Raw genomic sequence first — 17,604 nt, forward strand, 5'->3', positions numbered from 1 at the left:
GGGCCGCGTCTGCCAGCGGCCAGGCCGGCCTGCGCGGGGAGGGGCCCCAACCCGGAGCCGGTGCTGGAGGGGGCCCGAGGCCTGGGAGACTGAAGAGTTTCTGCCCCCGAGCCCTTCACAGGTGGTGCCCGACCAGGCCTTCCCCTGGCGGCTGTAAGAGCGTTCCCGTGAGGCGGGGATGATGCGTCTGGCCACGCCGGTCATCACGCCCTAGCTGCCCGCCCCCGGGCCTCATTGCCAAGGGCTCGCCTGGGCAGCCGGCGACACCTTGCAGACTACAAATCCCGGCGTGCAATGTTCCCCCAGGGGCGGGGATAGCCCAAAGTCCCAGCATGCAGCGGTGCCCTGGCTGGGCAGAAGTCCTCTTGCCTGTATCCCCGCTGGTCGCTTCCCGTATTACGTAACAGCGGGGCACCACTCAGGCCTGGTTCCAAACCCGGAAGTGCTAGGGGGAGGGCAGCGGAAAGTCTGAACCCTCCCCTAGTAACCGCTGCAGGGCGCCCTTAGCAGCGGCGGCCATGCCGGTCTGGGTGCGCGATTACAGCTGGCGGCAGACGGACACTGCTGTTTTCCTCTCCCTGCCGATGCGGGGTGTCCGGGTCACCCAGGCAAACATCTTCTGCACTGACCAATATCTGAAGGTGGGGCGGCTTCTGCTCTTCTCCCCCGCTCCCAGCCTGAGCAGAGCCTTGCACTGTCTTCCTTTCGCCTTCCCCACTCGCCTCTCTGCGGGAGTCCCTCGCCGCCGCCGACCTCCCCGTGGGTCGGTCTGGGCAAGGAGGCAGCGCCCCTTCCGCTTCCCATCCCCTCCACGAGCTGGGAACCCGTCCTCCCGTGTCCCTTCCACTCTCATCTGTCTGTCTGACTCTCCCTTTTGCCGCTTGGACTATGGCAGCAATAGCAAAGTGAACGCGAGCAACGATTCCTGATCGCTGCTGGGCACCAAGCCTGCCAGAAGTCAGGGTTTTGTCACTGATGCTCTTCAACCTGTGCCACCAGCCGAGCAACCCTTTAAGAGAGTTGAAAGGGATTTGCAGGGGAAAGGTTGAATACAATTCGTTAAAGCAGGAAGGAGAGGCCTTCAGCTTTACTGCTTAAAGGTGTCAGAGTAACAGCCGTGTTAGTCTGTATTCGCAAAAAGAAAAGGAGTACTTGTGGCACCTTAGAGACTAACCAATTTATTTGAGCATGAGCTTTCGTGAGCTACAGCTACATGCATCCGATGAAGTGAGCTGTAGCTCACGAAAGCTCATGCTCAAATAAATTGGTTAGTCTCTAAGGTGCCACAAGTACTCCTTTTCTTTTTGCTTAAAGGTGGTAGATGTCTCTCAGGCACAGTGTTTTGTTGTTCTTCAGGACAGACACATGGTTCTGCGACCACCGTGTGTGTATGTGGATGCTAGTTGGCAGATACAGAAATTGACGTTTGGGAGCTATGTTGATTTATGTTACAAATATGCACAGGTGAAAGTAAACTGGTATGCCCCGGTACGGCGTACCAGTAAGAGCCGGTGCGCCGTACTGGGACCGGCTTTCCTAGATGGTAATTTAAAGCCCTGGGGTAGTGGCGGTGGGGCTGCGGTGGGGATTTAAAGGGCCCCGGAGCTCCAGCCGCCACTACCGCCCCGGGCCTTTAAATCTCTGCCAGAGCCCTGCTGCCAAAGCCCTGAGGTAGCGGTGGCGGGGCTCAAGAGTGGATTTAAAGGGCTGGGGCGGTAACGCAGCTGGAGCCTTGGGGCTCTTTAAATCCCTGACAGAGCCCGGCCGCAGCTACCCCAGGGCTCGGGCAGCAGGGCTCAGGCGGGGATTTAAAGGGCTCGGGGCTCTGTCAGCTGCTACCACAGCGGAGCCCCAGACCCTTTAAAGCTCTACCTGAGCCCAGAGCCCTGGGGTAGTGGTGGCAGCCGGGAGCCCCCGGGGCTCCTCAGTGATTTAAAGGGCCCCGAGCTCCGCTGCGGTAGCGGCAGCTGGAGCCCTGGGCTCTTTAAATCACCCCCGAGCCCTGGAGTTCTCAGCCACCCCTGCAGCTGGTAGCTTGGGGATGATTTAAAGGGCCCTGGGCTCCTAGCTGCCACTACTGCAGCTGGAGCCTGGCCCTTTAAATCTTGATTTAAAGGGCCCCGGGGATTTAAGGTCCTGCCTCTTTCGGTTAAGGCCACGCCCCCTGCTCAGGTCTCTGGCCTATGGGTAAGTCCTCTAACTTACTTTCACCCCTGCAAATATGGCATATTATGTACATAAATGAATGAATTAGACAAGGGAAAAGTGATAGAGAGTTGTTTGTTTTGTTTTGTATTCCCCAAACAAACTACAATTTAGTGGGGAGTAAAACTTTTAAACATTTAAAAACTAAATATTGATTCGTAATATAACAGTATTCTTGTTAAACTGACCTATGATAGGTGACTGGGGAAATATTCTTTAGCCACCACTGCTGCGTATCACACTTTAACTACATGAAGCAATTTTCTGTGGTTATACTTTATCTCCTACTTTTTCTTTATATTATTGATTTAAAATCAGATATAGGGTAGACTCAGGATTTTAAGCCAAACTCCATCCGTCAATGATTTGTAATCCATTGGTCAAATTTCCCACTCATTCACAGCTCCGCAACCCTGTGGCTTGCACAAGAAAAAACGAGGGCAGATTCTGGCACCTTTGGAGAGATTTTCAATCACTGGGTGTTAGGCACTTAACTCCTACTGGAAGCCTTTTAATGGAAGTTGGGCATCAAGCTGTCTTTTATGCCTTTGAAAAGTTTCCTTTACTGTAACAAGAAGAAAAAATACAACAACATTGTAATCAATGCAATAATTATTGGGAAATTGTGCATACACTTATAGTTTGTATTAAACTAAATCTTTTTCTTAAAAAGTACTTGTCAGTGTCCCGTGTTTCTCATTGTACTTTGCTGGGTGGTTTTTTTCACATGATTGCACTTTTTGTGACTACAGTATATGTAATGGAAATTGTAAAGCTGCAACTAGTGTTCCAAAGTAGTATATTTTATTACTTATTATTAGTTTTTGGTATTGATTAATACCATAAGCATTTGCAAGCAAATAATAATTTGCATTATCACTGCAGCTCTAATTCTTTCAATGTTGTTTGGCATTTCACACTGTATACTAGAATTTGGACTCATTTATAAATGTTAATTTTATTTTAATATTTTAATGAGATGGTTAAGCTACTGTAAATGATCTCTTCTACTGCAAATTACAGTCTAGTTAGTGGAGTCTCTCTCACTCACCAGCTTTTATGATTTTTTTGGTTTATTATGAGAAAACATTTGCTAACTATTTAAAATATATGTTGGGGATTTATTATTTAGCCACAATCTTATTAAAAATTTTATTTAATGAAACACTTTTAAAATAAATACGCATGTATATTTATTTGCTATTTACATTTTATAGGTAAATGTTCCTCCATTTTTATTTGAAGCCATTCTGTATGCTCCTATTGATGACACTAGTAGTACAGCAAAGATCAGAAATGAGACCATTTTCTTCACTTTATATAAAAAAGAAGTGGCCATGTGGGAATCCCTGGTTATGGAAAACGGTAAGTTGTCTACTGTGAAACATAGATGGACTATTTAAAAGACAGGCAAAAACATACCAAACCCTTTCCCTGCAAGAATTCATAGGTACATGAAGTAGCACATTGTAGTTTTTTTCTTTGTAACAAAGCTCATGCATTTCTTCTCTCTCCAACCTCAAGCTCTAGTTGAACAGAGTAGCAGAAACACATACACACAACAGCAAATATTAACCTAGAAAATCAAAGTTCAAAGAACCTTAACTCTTCCTCATTAGCAACCCCTTGAGAAGAACCAGAAACTTAGGCAATGTGAGGCTGTAGCTAACACACAAGTTACTTCCAAATGTAAGAACACATTTTATTGGATTGATTTATTCTTAATGCTAGAGAGTGATTCCTCACTGACATTTCAATGAAAGTGCACCTTTCAGTTTCATCACAAATACTAATGACTTTGGGATTATGAAGAGCCATTTGAACTCCTCAGCAGTATACAAACTTGCTTTTGGGATAAATAACAGCAAACTTTCTGCCCTGATCTCCAAACAAACTTTTGCCTCCAAATATATAAGTATTGTTTGAAATTTCTGGTTTATTGTATTTAAAATTGCCATAAATAGTCCATAGCTACACAAACAAATCTAAGACCAGAAGTGACTATGTGTCAAGTGTATGGAGCTTTGGAAAGGCAAAGGATCACATTTGATGTTTGAGATGTGTATAAAGCTAATATCCTACAGATGACTGCAGACTTAAGGAAAATAAATCTGAGCTTTCAAAACTCATTTTTGTAAGGTTACCTCTTATATAGTAAGTGTGGAAGTATATGTTGTGTGGAACATGGAATGTTGGCAATGGCATGGGGCAAAGTAAAGGTTGTTTGGGTGACTTCAGCTGTGCATGTCCATATTTTCCAGCGCTTGGGGAAGATAATGTTTATGAATCGTTTTGGGGGAGAGGAATATATGGGTGTGTTCGAAGAAAACTACGGGGTTTTCTTTTCTTTTCTTTTTTTCTCTCCCTGAAATACCAGGAACCTTAGATTATACAGATAGATAGCTATCTCATTTCATCATTTTCTGTTACTGCTGATTGCTTCCTTTTTGCATTACAGTTATGTTTGACAATGAAAATAAATTAGCTTAACTTTTGTTATAGTTGCTTTCTGTGTCTTGTACTGTGCAATGTTTGGATAGCAAGCTCTGTAGAGGAATATTTAAATCCAAACCAAATTATTCTTTGTGAGAATTAAAAAGAAAAACGAAACATTTCTACAGATTATAGGTCTTGTCGAACCTTATTATAAAACATAGTAGTTGTGTTTAAGTGTAGTTTATATTGTCCCTTTTAAAGATGTGATTAACAGAGGGTTGTATTGTGCACCTGGGTGGGCTACATTTTTGCCACTCTGTCTCAGATACAATAATGAGAGAAATTCTCTTGTCCTGTACACAATGAATAACACATGAACCTCAGTCTTAAATTTCTCAAATGATTTTCTTTCAGGTGACAAAGAGAAAATGCAGAGAATAAGGGAGAATGCTATAATAAAAGCCCAAGAGAAGGCAGATGAAGAGGAAAAATCAAAAGCTGTTACAAAACGAGAACATAAAAAATATGCTCTGGAGGCCACAATGAAGGTAAATTTATATGCGACTCTACAATAATTAAATACAAGAAATATAATCTTACATAATTTCCAACTAACCTGACAGGTTTGGGGTTAAATATGCTGTTTAAAAATATCTTTTTTTAGTCATCTTTATTAAAGTGGCAGGAGAGTTTGCATAACTCTTAATTCCTCATTTACTTTTAGTTTGGGTATATCCATATAGAGGAAAACAGTTGTGAAAAAATTTGGACTGTTAACACATTCATTATAAACTGACTTTTTTTTTTTTTTTTGGTGAGATCAGGCAGGTTTTGGTATCTAAAGGGAGATTAGGATTGCAATAATTTGGCACAAAAGGTAAGGTGAGCTCTATATATGGATTAAGCAATGTAGACTCTAAGAAATATTTTATTCACCTTCGTTCTGGAATATAAAATTTGTGGTATGCAGCTTTTGTGCTACGGCTGATCCTTAGTCACCTACCTCTGTTCTACGATGCTTTCACTCACAAAAAACGGTAACTTTTATATTCCTTTATTTGCACCAAATTGCTTTTCTGCATACCTCATGAAATGACCATTTATGTTAACTTTTTGTGTTAAGATATTCATAAAATGCAAGAGGACTGTCAAAACTTCATAGCTTTTAAAAATATAACAAGCAGAATCTTAGAGCTTTCAAGATTGCATATGCAGGAATCACTTTCAGCGTCGGGCAAATGGAGTTATTTCTTGAGTAGACATGTGTTAGCTATTCTACATGAGCATCTAAGTTTCAGGAGAAGTGGGAAATTAAGAATAATGTATTCAAATGAAACTGTATATTTTACAGCTCTAAATTTCCCTGAGATACTGAGCTGGAATGTAGCTAGGATACTGGGGTAGAACCCTTACTCTCTTGAATAGTGCCATAGGATCTTTTGTAAGCAGAAGTGGTCAGAGACTCCATCAGAAGGGTGTAGCAGCTCCAGTAGCAAAGTATTCCTAAGTATCATGCTGGAGGAGTGGTCCATTACTGAATCGAAGGAAAGAATGTTACATGCTAAGCTTCTACATAGTCTTTGTGAGTCTCCCACCAAGTACTATAAAGCAGCCCAAAGTGCTAAGAAAAATGTAGTTTCTTCAGAATAAAACAACTCAATGAGCATCACACTTTCCTAAATTTTTCTAAGCCTGCCCCTCTAATAGTGATATTAAAATAGCTCGAGGCATATATTTTTCAAGCTCTGTGAGTTATTTTACGTATTAATATGTATAAGCCAATCAGTTTCCTCCTTTTCCAACTATTTGTCTAGAATCCCTCAATTCTGTATATAATGTCACATATTAATAATAGTGCTGTGTAGAATTGGGAAGATACTTATGCACTCTCATTTCTGTTCTGCTCATTTTCACCAAACGTTACGTGTTCTGATAGTTCTGCAATTCAAACAGCTAGAAGAAACGGAGAGAAAAAGAATTGAAAATCTGAAAGAGGAGGAGCGAAAGAAGGTCACTGAGGAGCTGGAGAGATGGAAAGAAAAGCAGAGAAATGAGGAGAAACAAAGAAGGATACAAAGAGAAGAGGAAATACGCAGAGAAAGGAAACTAATAGAGGAGAAGAAAAAGCAAGAAATAAATAAAGCTAAAACTCTAAATGCAGGAACTTCCAAGACTAGAAGTATATCTACAAGAGGTGGTATTTGTGGAATAAAGTTTTACCTTTTTTATAACCTATATACTATGTCTGTGGTATTAAAAAGTCAATTCTTAAACCTTTCTAGGTGTTTCTGGTATGTTCTACCTTCATATCTAGGTACTGTACTGAACTACTTATTTTTCTTTTTGACTCCAGTTGGTTTAGTCTCTTGTTTACTTGCTGTCAATGTGTTGAGTCACACGTAAGAGGAGATTTTGGTTCTTAGCATTTTTTTTTTTACCCTTTCTTTCCTTCCGAGCCCCTCAACATAATACTTCATTGCAAATAATACCATTCCATTAAATGCTGCTTCTTAATGCTAATTAATTAGTGATTTCTGTGCACTCCTAAACCACAGAAGTATTGGATTAAAAAAACCTTCTCTCTCATGGAACATAGCTACCAAGTTCCTAATACAAGCGGAAATGCCCCAAAATGTTACATGATATTCAGTGTAAAATATACTGCAAAATGATTGGGTGACTTCTGCATATAGCCTTCAGTGTAAGCCCCCATTTTCCAAACCCCAAATCTGTCCCTTTATCTGAAATTCATATGAAAACCAAAACTGATTTATATGAAACTCAAATTTTACAGAGGTTTTGTACATCCTACAGGAATTGTACATACTGTGAGTTTACTGTGTATGGCGATATAACCAACTTACATAAAAAAGTGTGATTTTAATGTGTTTAGAGCTATTCCTTCAGGACACAAAACAGAAAAACTTGAGGTGCACTTCTACTTTATAAAACTGTAAATTAGGTCTACTTGAAAATATGATGGTGAAAGGAGAAAATGGAAAAATAAATTTGCTTTCTTCTGTTGTTCTACTTCTATCTTTGCAGCTTGTAGTTCTGAAAATATATTTTCAGGGAAGTTAAAAGAAGAATCTTTCCCTGCTCCTCGATCTGCTGGTACTATTAAAATTAGTTTCACATCTCGAGTGTTTCCTACAGCTCTCAGAGAATCCCGAGTAGCAGAAGAGGAAGAGGTAAGGATATTTTTCCATTTTGCGAGGGTGCTCTCACTGCACTCAGAGGTGCTTGTAGTGCTATTCATTCATGTGGCCAACTACAGTCCTATAGGAATGGGTCTTCGATTGCTTTACTAAACCAAGCAGGGAAGCTCACATTTTGGTAGTAATACTGTTGGAAATAGAAGTTACAACGTGGAAGTCTTATTCTTGACATGAGACTGATACATCTTTACCAATCTTCCTGTCATTTCATGAAGTCATATGTACTTCTCAGTTATTTTCCTTTGTTGAAATTAGTTTAAACTAGAGATATTGTGAGCAATTGAAATGGTCACTTCTAATTTAACCGAGATACAAATATATTCTCTTCTATACTTATGTGGAGTAGTGGTCATCCACCTTTAACTTAAGAAAGCTATATCCCTTATTAAGCAATTCCTGTGGTTGTAGAGTGCTGAGCATTGCTTTGGTCCTTCCTGTCATCCTTTATATATTTCTTTGAGTCCTGTATTTTCTATCGATTTTCCTGCTGAATATGTACAGGTTGCTAAGTTAGTTTGAAAAGTAAACTATTCTATATCACTGATCACTTTTTTCATCACGGATAAACTGCAAATAGGAACCTTGGTTGTACTGTGTAATATGACTATTATGGCAGGGAAGACAGGACTATAAATTGAAGTAATTGAAATAATAAATGTTGCTCTGGAAAAACAGTCACATTATTTCTTGAAATTGTATTTTTAAAAGAAACATAACGGTACCAAGTTATTGTAATCACCTTGAATATGTACTATAAGTAAGGCCCTATTTAATTTGTGATATTGCAGAAATTGTGGATCCCACAATATTTGGCGTCAACTGCAGTTTCGACAGCAGGAGCCCGACCATACAGGAGGCTGACAGTGGGAGCCCCTGTTCTCGGTCCTGGATGGCAGCTGAAAAGACACCAGTTTCCCACTGATTCCTCAATCTTATTTATGTGTAATATTAAAAGAAATGTTTCCAACTAAATCACTTTTCACCTAAGATGTGATTGTTCAGATTTACAGAAATAGCTTGTTTTTATTTTAAACAGTTTTAAAGAATTGTACGTTTATACTTGAATTCCATACCAAACTTCACTTCACATACAAGGATGAAATGCATTCTATAAATTCTATCCTCTTGTGGGGTTAAGATCAAACTAGATTATGACATTTTTTGGTCTAAATTCACAATCTGTTCTTTGGGACTCTGTTGGATGAGCATTGATACATTCTTCTTTGTAATCACAATAAACAAAAAACAGTTTAGTAGTCAGGCAGTACTGCCCCCTTACTGCTCATTTAGAAACAAAATATATGGGAAAACTTAGAGCTTTTCTGATCTTGAATCAACAGCTAGGTGTTTCTACTAAAAATGGGGTAAAGAAATATTTCCTCGATAAGTAAGTGAAAGGATGAAAGCAAAATGAAAACCTAAATCTCAAAAAGTAAATCAAACAAACAAAATGCTAACATGTTGCACACACATCTTCCTACCACAGTGGCTCCATAAGCAAGCAGAGGCTCGTAGAGCAATGAATGCTAATTTTTCTGAGCTGAAGGATTTAAATGAGGAGGAGAAGAACCCAGACTGGTTGAAGGACAAAGGAAAGTGAGTTAAACTCATTCCAAGATATGATTACAAGCATGTATCAGAAACATAACTACCGAATACATTATTTTTCGGAAGTTAAATGCTGATTCCGTTTTTTAGTGTAGAAAATTTTTAGTTTGTATGTTATCTTTCTATGCAGAATTTTATTTTCCATCATTTTCACTGGACGATTTACAAATAATGTATACACCACATCTTTGAGTTCTAGGAAAAATGCCTTATAGTGAGCGTGTGGCTTAGGGGATAGTGCACTGGATTGGACTCGGAAGACTGCTCTGCCACAGGCTTGCGAGGTCACTGGCCTGCTTAGGAAAATCGTTTCCCTCCCTGTGTCCATGTGTAAAATGGGAATAATGATGCTGACCTCCTTCGTAAAACTCTGCAAACTATCGATAAAAAGTGCTATATAACAATATACTAGATGGTATATTAATATTATTGTTATAATATGAGAAGCTCAATCTGTTTAGTTTATTTAAGAGAAGGTTAAGAGGGGACTTGATCATTAATCTATAAGTACCTACATGGGGAAGAGATTCCTAATAGCAGATGTCTCTCTAATCATGCAAAAAAGATCCAATGGTTGGAAGCAGATGCTGACAAATTCAGACTGGACGTAAATTGCAAATTTTTAACAGGGAGGGTAATTAATCATTGGAACAATGTACCTAGTGATGTGGTGGGTTCTCGATCACTTGAAGTCTTTTAAATCAAGACTGGATATCTGTGTAAAAGATACGATAAAGCCCAAATAGAAGTTATCAACTTGATGCAGGAATTACTGGGTGGGAGTCTATCGCCTCTGTTATTCAGGAGTTTAGATTAGGTGATCGTTATCCGAGAAAAGTCTGGCATTAACGTCTATTAATTGTCTGCACCATATCCATGGAAATATGATCTGCTTTTCCTGTTCTTCAGTGCTCTGTTACCTTACTTTGTCTTAAACTTTTGCCAGCCTGGCTGCCAGCATGAAGTTTGAGTAGACTGCATCTACATTGTTTATTATGTCATCCAAAATGTCATAAATGATCAGTTTTTAATGTTTTTTTTTAACTTGTTTGAAATTGTTAGTTTAGTCCAAATTGTTTACAGTAGATAGGCATTCTGTATTGTATTATGTTTTTCCTTGTTTAAAATGTACTTTTTATTATGTTTTCAGCAAAATGTTTGCAACAGGAAACTATCTTGCAGCTGTAAATGCCTATAACCTGGCAATTCTGTTAAATAATAAGATTCCAGTACTGTATCTGAATCGTGCTGCTTGTCACCTTAAATTGAGAAACTTGCACAAGACCATTGAAGATTCATCTAAGGTATACATATATTACACACAAAGTAGATTTTTATAGTTAATCTCCGTATAATATGGATATGAAATTAAACTAACATATAGCTAATTTTTCTGTCAAGCAAGAATGTAAATACTTATGGACACTATATAACAGCTTAAGTTTGATACACAGACAATGATGTATCAACATTTTGGATTGTTCAGCCCTAATGATAAATAAAATGACTATTAAAGGGTTGGATTAAAGGAGAAATGATTGGCTAATGATGGTTTCAAAATTTTGTGTTCGTGCAGTATAATCTAACAAGTTGGGACTTGATAGATACAGTAACTATATTTTTAATAAAATAGTGCCCATCAAGAAAAGAACATAAACAGATATACTTACTCTTTTAAAAAAGCTTTTAGTGACAAAGGTTTATAGAATATACCCACATAAATTTCATAATCTGTCTTTCGTTCTGCACTTAGTATGAAGAATTAAAAAAACCAAACCCAACAATAATCCAAAAGATTCTCTTAAAAGATTGCTGGAATGTCTCAATATTTGATCAACCACTGCTTGTGGAAAGACCGAAAAACTCTATGTTCTGTTATCTAATAGTGCTTCAGCACAATTTGTACTGTGTTTTTACTTAGTTTACTAAAAAAATTAAAAAACTCATTACCTGACACACATGGATATTTTGAAAAAAATGGGTCCCAAAATCTTTGCTTCAACTAAGCACTCCATGAGGCTCTAAACTTGTTTCTCCTAGTAACTGTAGTAATGAGATCAATATTTTGTTTGGAGCACTATTTGTGATATTGGACTATGATAATGGAATATATTTGCTGTTTACAAATAATCATTAACACTTTATGCACCAACCTAAGATTCAGATTCCCTACTGTGGGACAGTTTACACTTTTAAAACTGCACTTGCGTTTTTGCACCTGCAAACAAATTGTGAATGCAAATCATAGTGGTTACACCACAAACCAGGTAATTAAATGAGAATGCAAATTTTTGTGGGTGCATGTGTATCTGCAAATGGGAGGTTAGGCCACAGAAAATCTGTCTCTAAATATCTTGGATATTTTTATTTGTAAAGGCACTAGAATTACTGATACCACCTGTTTCAGACAATGCTGATGCTAGAGTGAAAGCTTATGTGAGGCGTGGGACAGCATTTTGTCAGCTGGAGTTGTATGCTGAAGGTAAGAATTCAGGCTCTGAGTCTGCAAACTCTTATGTATGTGTTTAAAATTACATGACGGTAATCCCATTAGGATCAATGGGCTACTCATGCTTAAATCTTTTCAGTATTGGGGCCATAATGTTTAAAGAACTTCTGTTTTATTGCTGAGATACATATATGTATAGTATGAAAAAACATACAGTTACAGTTTATATACCTCAAAAAGTGAAAAATCTTAAACTCCCAAATTTTTCCAAAGATGTAAAAAGATAAACTGTAAATATTTTCTTATGAAGTCATCAGAAACAAGTCTTTTTAAAACATTATTTTTATTCTGAAATGTATAAATTTTTGACAGGTAAAATATTTTCCCCTGTATTTGTTAGAAAATCTGTAATAATGGTGCGTATCTATCGAGCTTTCTAATAATATACCATTCTTATCTCACAAGGCAAAGTTAAAAATGAGAGAGAAGGTATGAGGTAAATTTTTTAAATGCCACTATTTAAACTTGTATTTTTTTCCTTCTACTCTGGTCATGTCCTCTCCTTTTGAATCACTTTGTTGGCTTTTCTCCTGCTGTTTCATATCCAGTTTGAGACTATATAAACCTTTTCACCTCTTACATTTGTTTTATAATTTCTTATTCCCCCTTGCACTCATTATGGCTTTTCAGACTACTCTATTCACAGGTTATGGCTTTGTCCGCACTAGCAATTCTGTCGGTAAAACTTTTGTCAGTCAGGAGTTTGAAAAAACACCCCCCTGACCGACGTACGTTTCACCAACAAAAGTGCTGGTGTGGACATTGCAATGTTGCTAACGCCGCTTGTTGGCGGGTGGTTTAACTGTGCTGTCAGGAGAGCTCTCTCCTGCCGGCAAAGAGCGGCTATACTGGAAACCTTACGGCAGCACAGTTGTAGCGTTACAACTGTACCTCTGTAAGATCTATAGTATAGACATAGCCTTAGTTTTCTTCTTGCGTTCTCAGCTTCATGCCTTCCTACATCCTTTTTCTCCTCTTCAGAATCTACTTCTTCCAGAAATCTTTCTTATTTTCTTCTCATCAATATTCACTGCATCATTGCTTATCTGAACAGTACATGTGTCTATTCTAATTTAAACCCCAATCCTGCAATCGAATCCATGTGGTTGGATTTAGTGCCTGTGTGCGTACCTAATAACTTCAGTGGAGTACCACAGAGACTCAAGTCTCTGTCTGTGCAGATCCATTTGCAGGTTTGAGGCCTTAGGCTGCAGGCTCTTTAGGGCAAAGAATGTGACAAAGTGAGTTTGCAAGGCACCATGTAAATATATAAAAGGTTCTGTTTGTGTTTTAGAATAATGTTGTAAGTTTTAATAATAGTTTAAGATTTTAATATAACTGTGTGATATTTCCATTAGAAACAATTGTTAGTCTTATGAAATTATTAAATTAACTTTGGGCTGTATGAAAATATTTAAGACCATATTTTGTTCTGCTCCAAATCCCATTCAGTAAAATTATCTGAAACTCAAGCTGCCCTACCTTTACTTGCATATAACTTAGGGAAAGTTACTTCCAACTAGCTGTTAAAAAGTATAAATACTGTTGTATATAGGATTAATAATCTGCTTGCTGTATTAATATTAGGTCTCCAGGATTATGAAGCTGCTCTCAAGATCGATCCTACAAATAAAACTTTAGAACAAGATGCTGAGAAGATTGAACATATAATTCATGGAACTGCACAAGATTCTTAACAAAGGCTAGAATCAGCATGGTGGTGTATTTAACAGGTTGGAATCTGGAAAACCCTTATTTCAAATTCGGCCTGAGCCAGTGAAGTCACCAGACATTTTTGTTCTGCGCTCATCCCAATTATAAAATTGGGTAAAAGAGAAGATACTTCTCATACGAACTACTATAACTTGGGTAAATATAGTGCAGAAAGAGAAGTAAATAATACACATTTTATTTTCTTACCTGTTTCCAAAATTGTCATTTGTTTTTTTTGTATGAAATATTGGCTAGCCTGAATAACAGAACATACTTTACTATATTTAATTTCAAATCTGTTATTAAGTAAACAAATGTAGACTCATGGATTTTTAAAACAACTTCAGTGGTTAGTCAACATTATTAACTATGTTCATAGTTCTGCTACCAAAGTTAAAGTGCTAATGTAGAAAGGAACAGCCATCAGAACTGTTGTGGAACCAGAAGTCATCCAATTAGAAATATTTCACATAGGACTAGAAATTAAATAATGCTCATATTGTATACGAATTTGCCCAAACAAACAACCCTAAAACACTTCCTTAAAAAACTGGAGCCAAAATATTCAAATATGATGCGGTGAACTTTAAAGGCCTGATTTTTCAGTTGCTCAGCACTAGCGGCTCCCATTGAAGACACAGTTTTCAAAACTTGGTGCCTCTCAAAATCAGGCTATGTATTTAGGTGTCTAACTTTGAATTTAGGTGCTTAATATCAGGCATACTACTTGGGAAATCTTGGTCTGGAGGAGGGTTAATATAATCTTTGTAAAATGCAGTGAAATGTTATTTGAGTATTAAGCAATGTATATTAAATGTTTCTAACCCATTCAAAAAGATTTGACATATATTGATTGAACTGACCGAACAGTTATGATGCAATTGTAATTTTGTCAGTAGTAATGCATTTTAAATGAAAAACAGCAAGCCTGCTGTTGGCTAAATACATCTGTAAATCTTTTATTTCATAATGGTATTAATTTTGTTATAAAGTGTCCTATTAATGGATCACTTAAACTTGCCAGAATCTTAAGGTACATCTACACAGCAATTAAGCACCTGCGGCTGGCCTGGGTCAGCTGACTTGGGGTTCCAGGGCTTGAGCTGTGGGGCTCTAAAATTGCTGTATAGATGTTTGAGCTTGGGTTGGAGCCTGGGCTCTGGGAGGAGATAAGTACATGTGGTTGTGGGATTGTTGGGGATAACAGGATAGGCGCTTACCTGGCCCTGTTTGAGACTAGGAAGCCCAACAAAATATGACTACCTTCCCGAACAAAACCAAGTTGGGCAGCCCTAGAGATGAGGAAAAGAGGAGAAGCTGAGAACCAATAACCAGTTGTGGATCCCTGATTCTCCTCCAGCCCCAAAGCAGGTTAGAGCAGCCTGCAGGCTGCCTTAATTTGTGCCAACTGGTTACGGTCCCTAAAGACTACATCCCAGCTGGATATAGTGAGAACACATTGTTCTCAAGCCATTTTCTCCCTGCTCCTAACTTGCTCCTTTCTTCCCCAACGTGCTTCCATGCTGCAATGAGAAAAGTACTGAAGCAGGGGTTACACTTGTTCTATGACCCATGGGGACTCTCCCATGCCTGGAGAATCCCTACAGGATATGTGAATGGTTTCTGCTCCCTTAATGCCATCTGCATTGCCTAAATGGAGTGGAACAAGTCAGAGAATCTGCCCTCAAAATACTGATTGTGGTCCTTTGACTTTTTTGAACTAAAGCTTGGCCCTTAGGCTGAAAAAATTGGACCCCACTGGATTTGTTAATGTGGTCTGGGATACAGTTCCACTTATTTTAAACTTTTGACTGTTTTTTCTGAGTATGCTTGGCATTGATGGTGAACAGCTATGATGCAATACTTGATCTCATTCTGAATTTCTTTCTTAGGTTACTAATTTGTTCCTGATTTGACAATTTGTAAGTAATTAGTAAAACAGATAACTGCTAGAGATGTTATTTCTTTGGTATTCATGGTTGCTAAGCAGGTATCAAAAAACATTTTCTAAAGTGTTTAATACTCCATCAGCTCACAGCTGTAGTTTGCATTTTTGCACTGAATGAATGTAGTGGTCAAGCACTCTGGACTTGGGTTGGAGCCTGAGCTCTGGGAGGAGATAAGTACATGTGGTTATGGGAATGTTGGGGATAGCAGGATAGGAGCTTGACTGGCCCTGTTTGAGACTAGGGAGCACCAACAAAATGTGACTACCTTCCCGAACAAAACCAAGTTGGGCAGCCCTAGAGATGAGGAAAAGAGGAGAAGTTGCATTGCCCAAATGGAGTGGAACAGGGCAGAGAATCTGCCCCCAGAGTACTGATTGTGGCCCTTTGACTTTTTTGAACTAAAGCTTGGCCCTTAGGCTGAAAAAATTGGACCTTACTGGCTTTGTTAATGTGGTCTGGGATACAGTTCTACTTATTTTAAACTTCTGACTGTTATTTATGAGTATGCTTGGCACTGATGGCGAACAGCTATGATGCAATACTTGATCTCATTCTGAATTTCTTAGGTCACTAATTTGTTCCTGATTTGACAATTAGGGAATTTCTGACACTCTGGGAATTTTATGCAAGAGGGCCCTACCATTCCTTAGCACCAGTTAGCAGACACTATATTACGCTCTCTTTAAGCATAGTGAAGCAGCTGTGCATAATGCCTCCTAGTGCTCCCTCTGTTTGTTATCCCTAATGCAGGGCTGTGATTAGCATTCACCCATTTTTGCTAAAATGTAATTTTTTGTTTCTCACTTATTCTGAATGCCACTTCTTTGGGACCTAAAGACACAGTTACTGATGTTCACAAGATATTATCTGCCTGAAGTTTTCATTTATTCTTTGTGTGTTTTCCTCTGAGCTGTCTGTTCCATGCAGTGAATGTTTTATTCCAGAGCATGTGATTTATACTTAATCTTCTGTTCAGACTATATTTTACATATGAGGACAAAATGAACCATTCTTGCATAAAATTCCTAACCCAACTTTTAGCTGCCCTCAACCCAGTCTCTATATTTGTGCCATCAAAACCCCTATTTATCAAGCAAACACGTGTGTACCTAACAAAGATTTGTGTGACTGAATTCCCATTTACCTACTGCTAAAAATATGGTCAAATATAGAAGTTCAGTTACTTTTGTTTTCATATTTATGCACCCTTCAGTCTAAATTAGTATTTTAAGGTGTGTATTGTAACAGTGCCTATAGATTAAAACATTTGTCTCACATGCAAACCTCAAAGAGCTGTACATGGGGAAAACTACATTGATAAGAATAGATGGCATCCCCCCTTCAGCAACTCAGAGGCAGTGTGCACAGCTTGATTTTGGACACTACATTACAGCCAGTAGGTTGGCTGCAAACTGTTGTATCACCTCCCTTATACTTGCGTTGTGTTCTAGTCGATCAGTGTGTTTATCAGATCCACTGGCTGTTATCCTGACCTATGCAAAATACTTTCCCCATGTTTTGTGCAGAAAGTTTACCACTGAACCTCTTCTCCATGCAGAACTGTACAGTCCCAACTCCACTTTATGCAAAAAAGGTTGGGAACAGCTTTAAGGTTTTGACTTTCCTCAACTGTGGAAGGAGTTGCAGAATTTGTCTCTGCGTAAGTTGCACAGTACAAATTCTAAGACTGAAGCAGAGCACAAACCTGTTAAAGGACAACCTACTCACATCAAAATTATATTGAGACAAATTCTGCACTCACTTACCCTATTGGCTTCCTTGGGGTTGCAGGTGGTGGAAATATTGGCAGGATTTGATCAATTTAAAAAAAAAAAAAAAGTCTGGCCTTGTAACACGGGATCTGACACTTGTTTTGAACATTAATCTCAAAGATTTATCCTCTTAAGTGAATTTCTGTTGCACTTAGCTCTTTAGTGTACAAGAAGTGTTGTGTTTAACACATTCA

At 38.6% G+C, this 17,604-nt stretch overlaps 1 protein-coding gene across 2 annotated transcripts; it reads left to right on the forward strand.

The window, feature by feature from the left end:
- Positions 1-383: 383 nt before the first annotated feature.
- On the forward strand, positions 384-14,514 carry DNAAF4 (dynein axonemal assembly factor 4). 2 transcript variants are annotated; one of them, XR_013347373.1, is made up of 9 exons: positions 384-641; positions 3,423-3,570; positions 5,056-5,189; positions 6,595-6,835; positions 7,687-7,832; positions 9,346-9,455; positions 10,618-10,771; positions 11,875-11,949; positions 13,564-14,514. XR_013347373.1 is itself a non-coding variant. In XM_077828975.1 (9 exons), the coding sequence occupies exons 1-9, from the start codon at positions 519-521 to the stop codon at positions 13,671-13,673; spliced, it is 1,272 nt and encodes a 423-aa protein (XP_077685101.1). In that variant the 5' UTR covers positions 384-518; the 3' UTR covers positions 13,674-14,513. The 2 variants fall into 2 exon arrangements, 1 of the variants encoding a protein (XP_077685101.1); XM_077828975.1 differs by having other exon boundaries at positions 11,844-11,949; positions 13,564-14,513.
- Positions 14,515-17,604: the final 3,090 nt, after the last annotated feature.

The sequence above is a fragment of the Eretmochelys imbricata genome, chromosome 10 (genome assembly GCF_965152235.1).
Source record: "Eretmochelys imbricata isolate rEreImb1 chromosome 10, rEreImb1.hap1, whole genome shotgun sequence".
In the NCBI taxonomy this organism is placed as follows: domain Eukaryota; kingdom Metazoa; phylum Chordata; order Testudines; family Cheloniidae; genus Eretmochelys; species Eretmochelys imbricata.

Excerpts from the sequence above, each read along its gene's own strand:
- DNAAF4 (XM_077828975.1), top strand. The coding sequence starts at position 519 with ATGCCGGTCTGGGTGCGCGATTACAGCTGGCGGCAGACGGACACTGCT. Across the intron at positions 9,456-10,617 it reads TGGTTGAAGGACAAAGGAAA|CAAAATGTTTGCAACAGGAA; the intron begins GTGAGTTAAACT and ends TTATGTTTTCAG. Across the intron at positions 11,950-13,563 it reads GCTGGAGTTGTATGCTGAAG|GTCTCCAGGATTATGAAGCT; the intron begins GTAAGAATTCAG and ends TATTAATATTAG.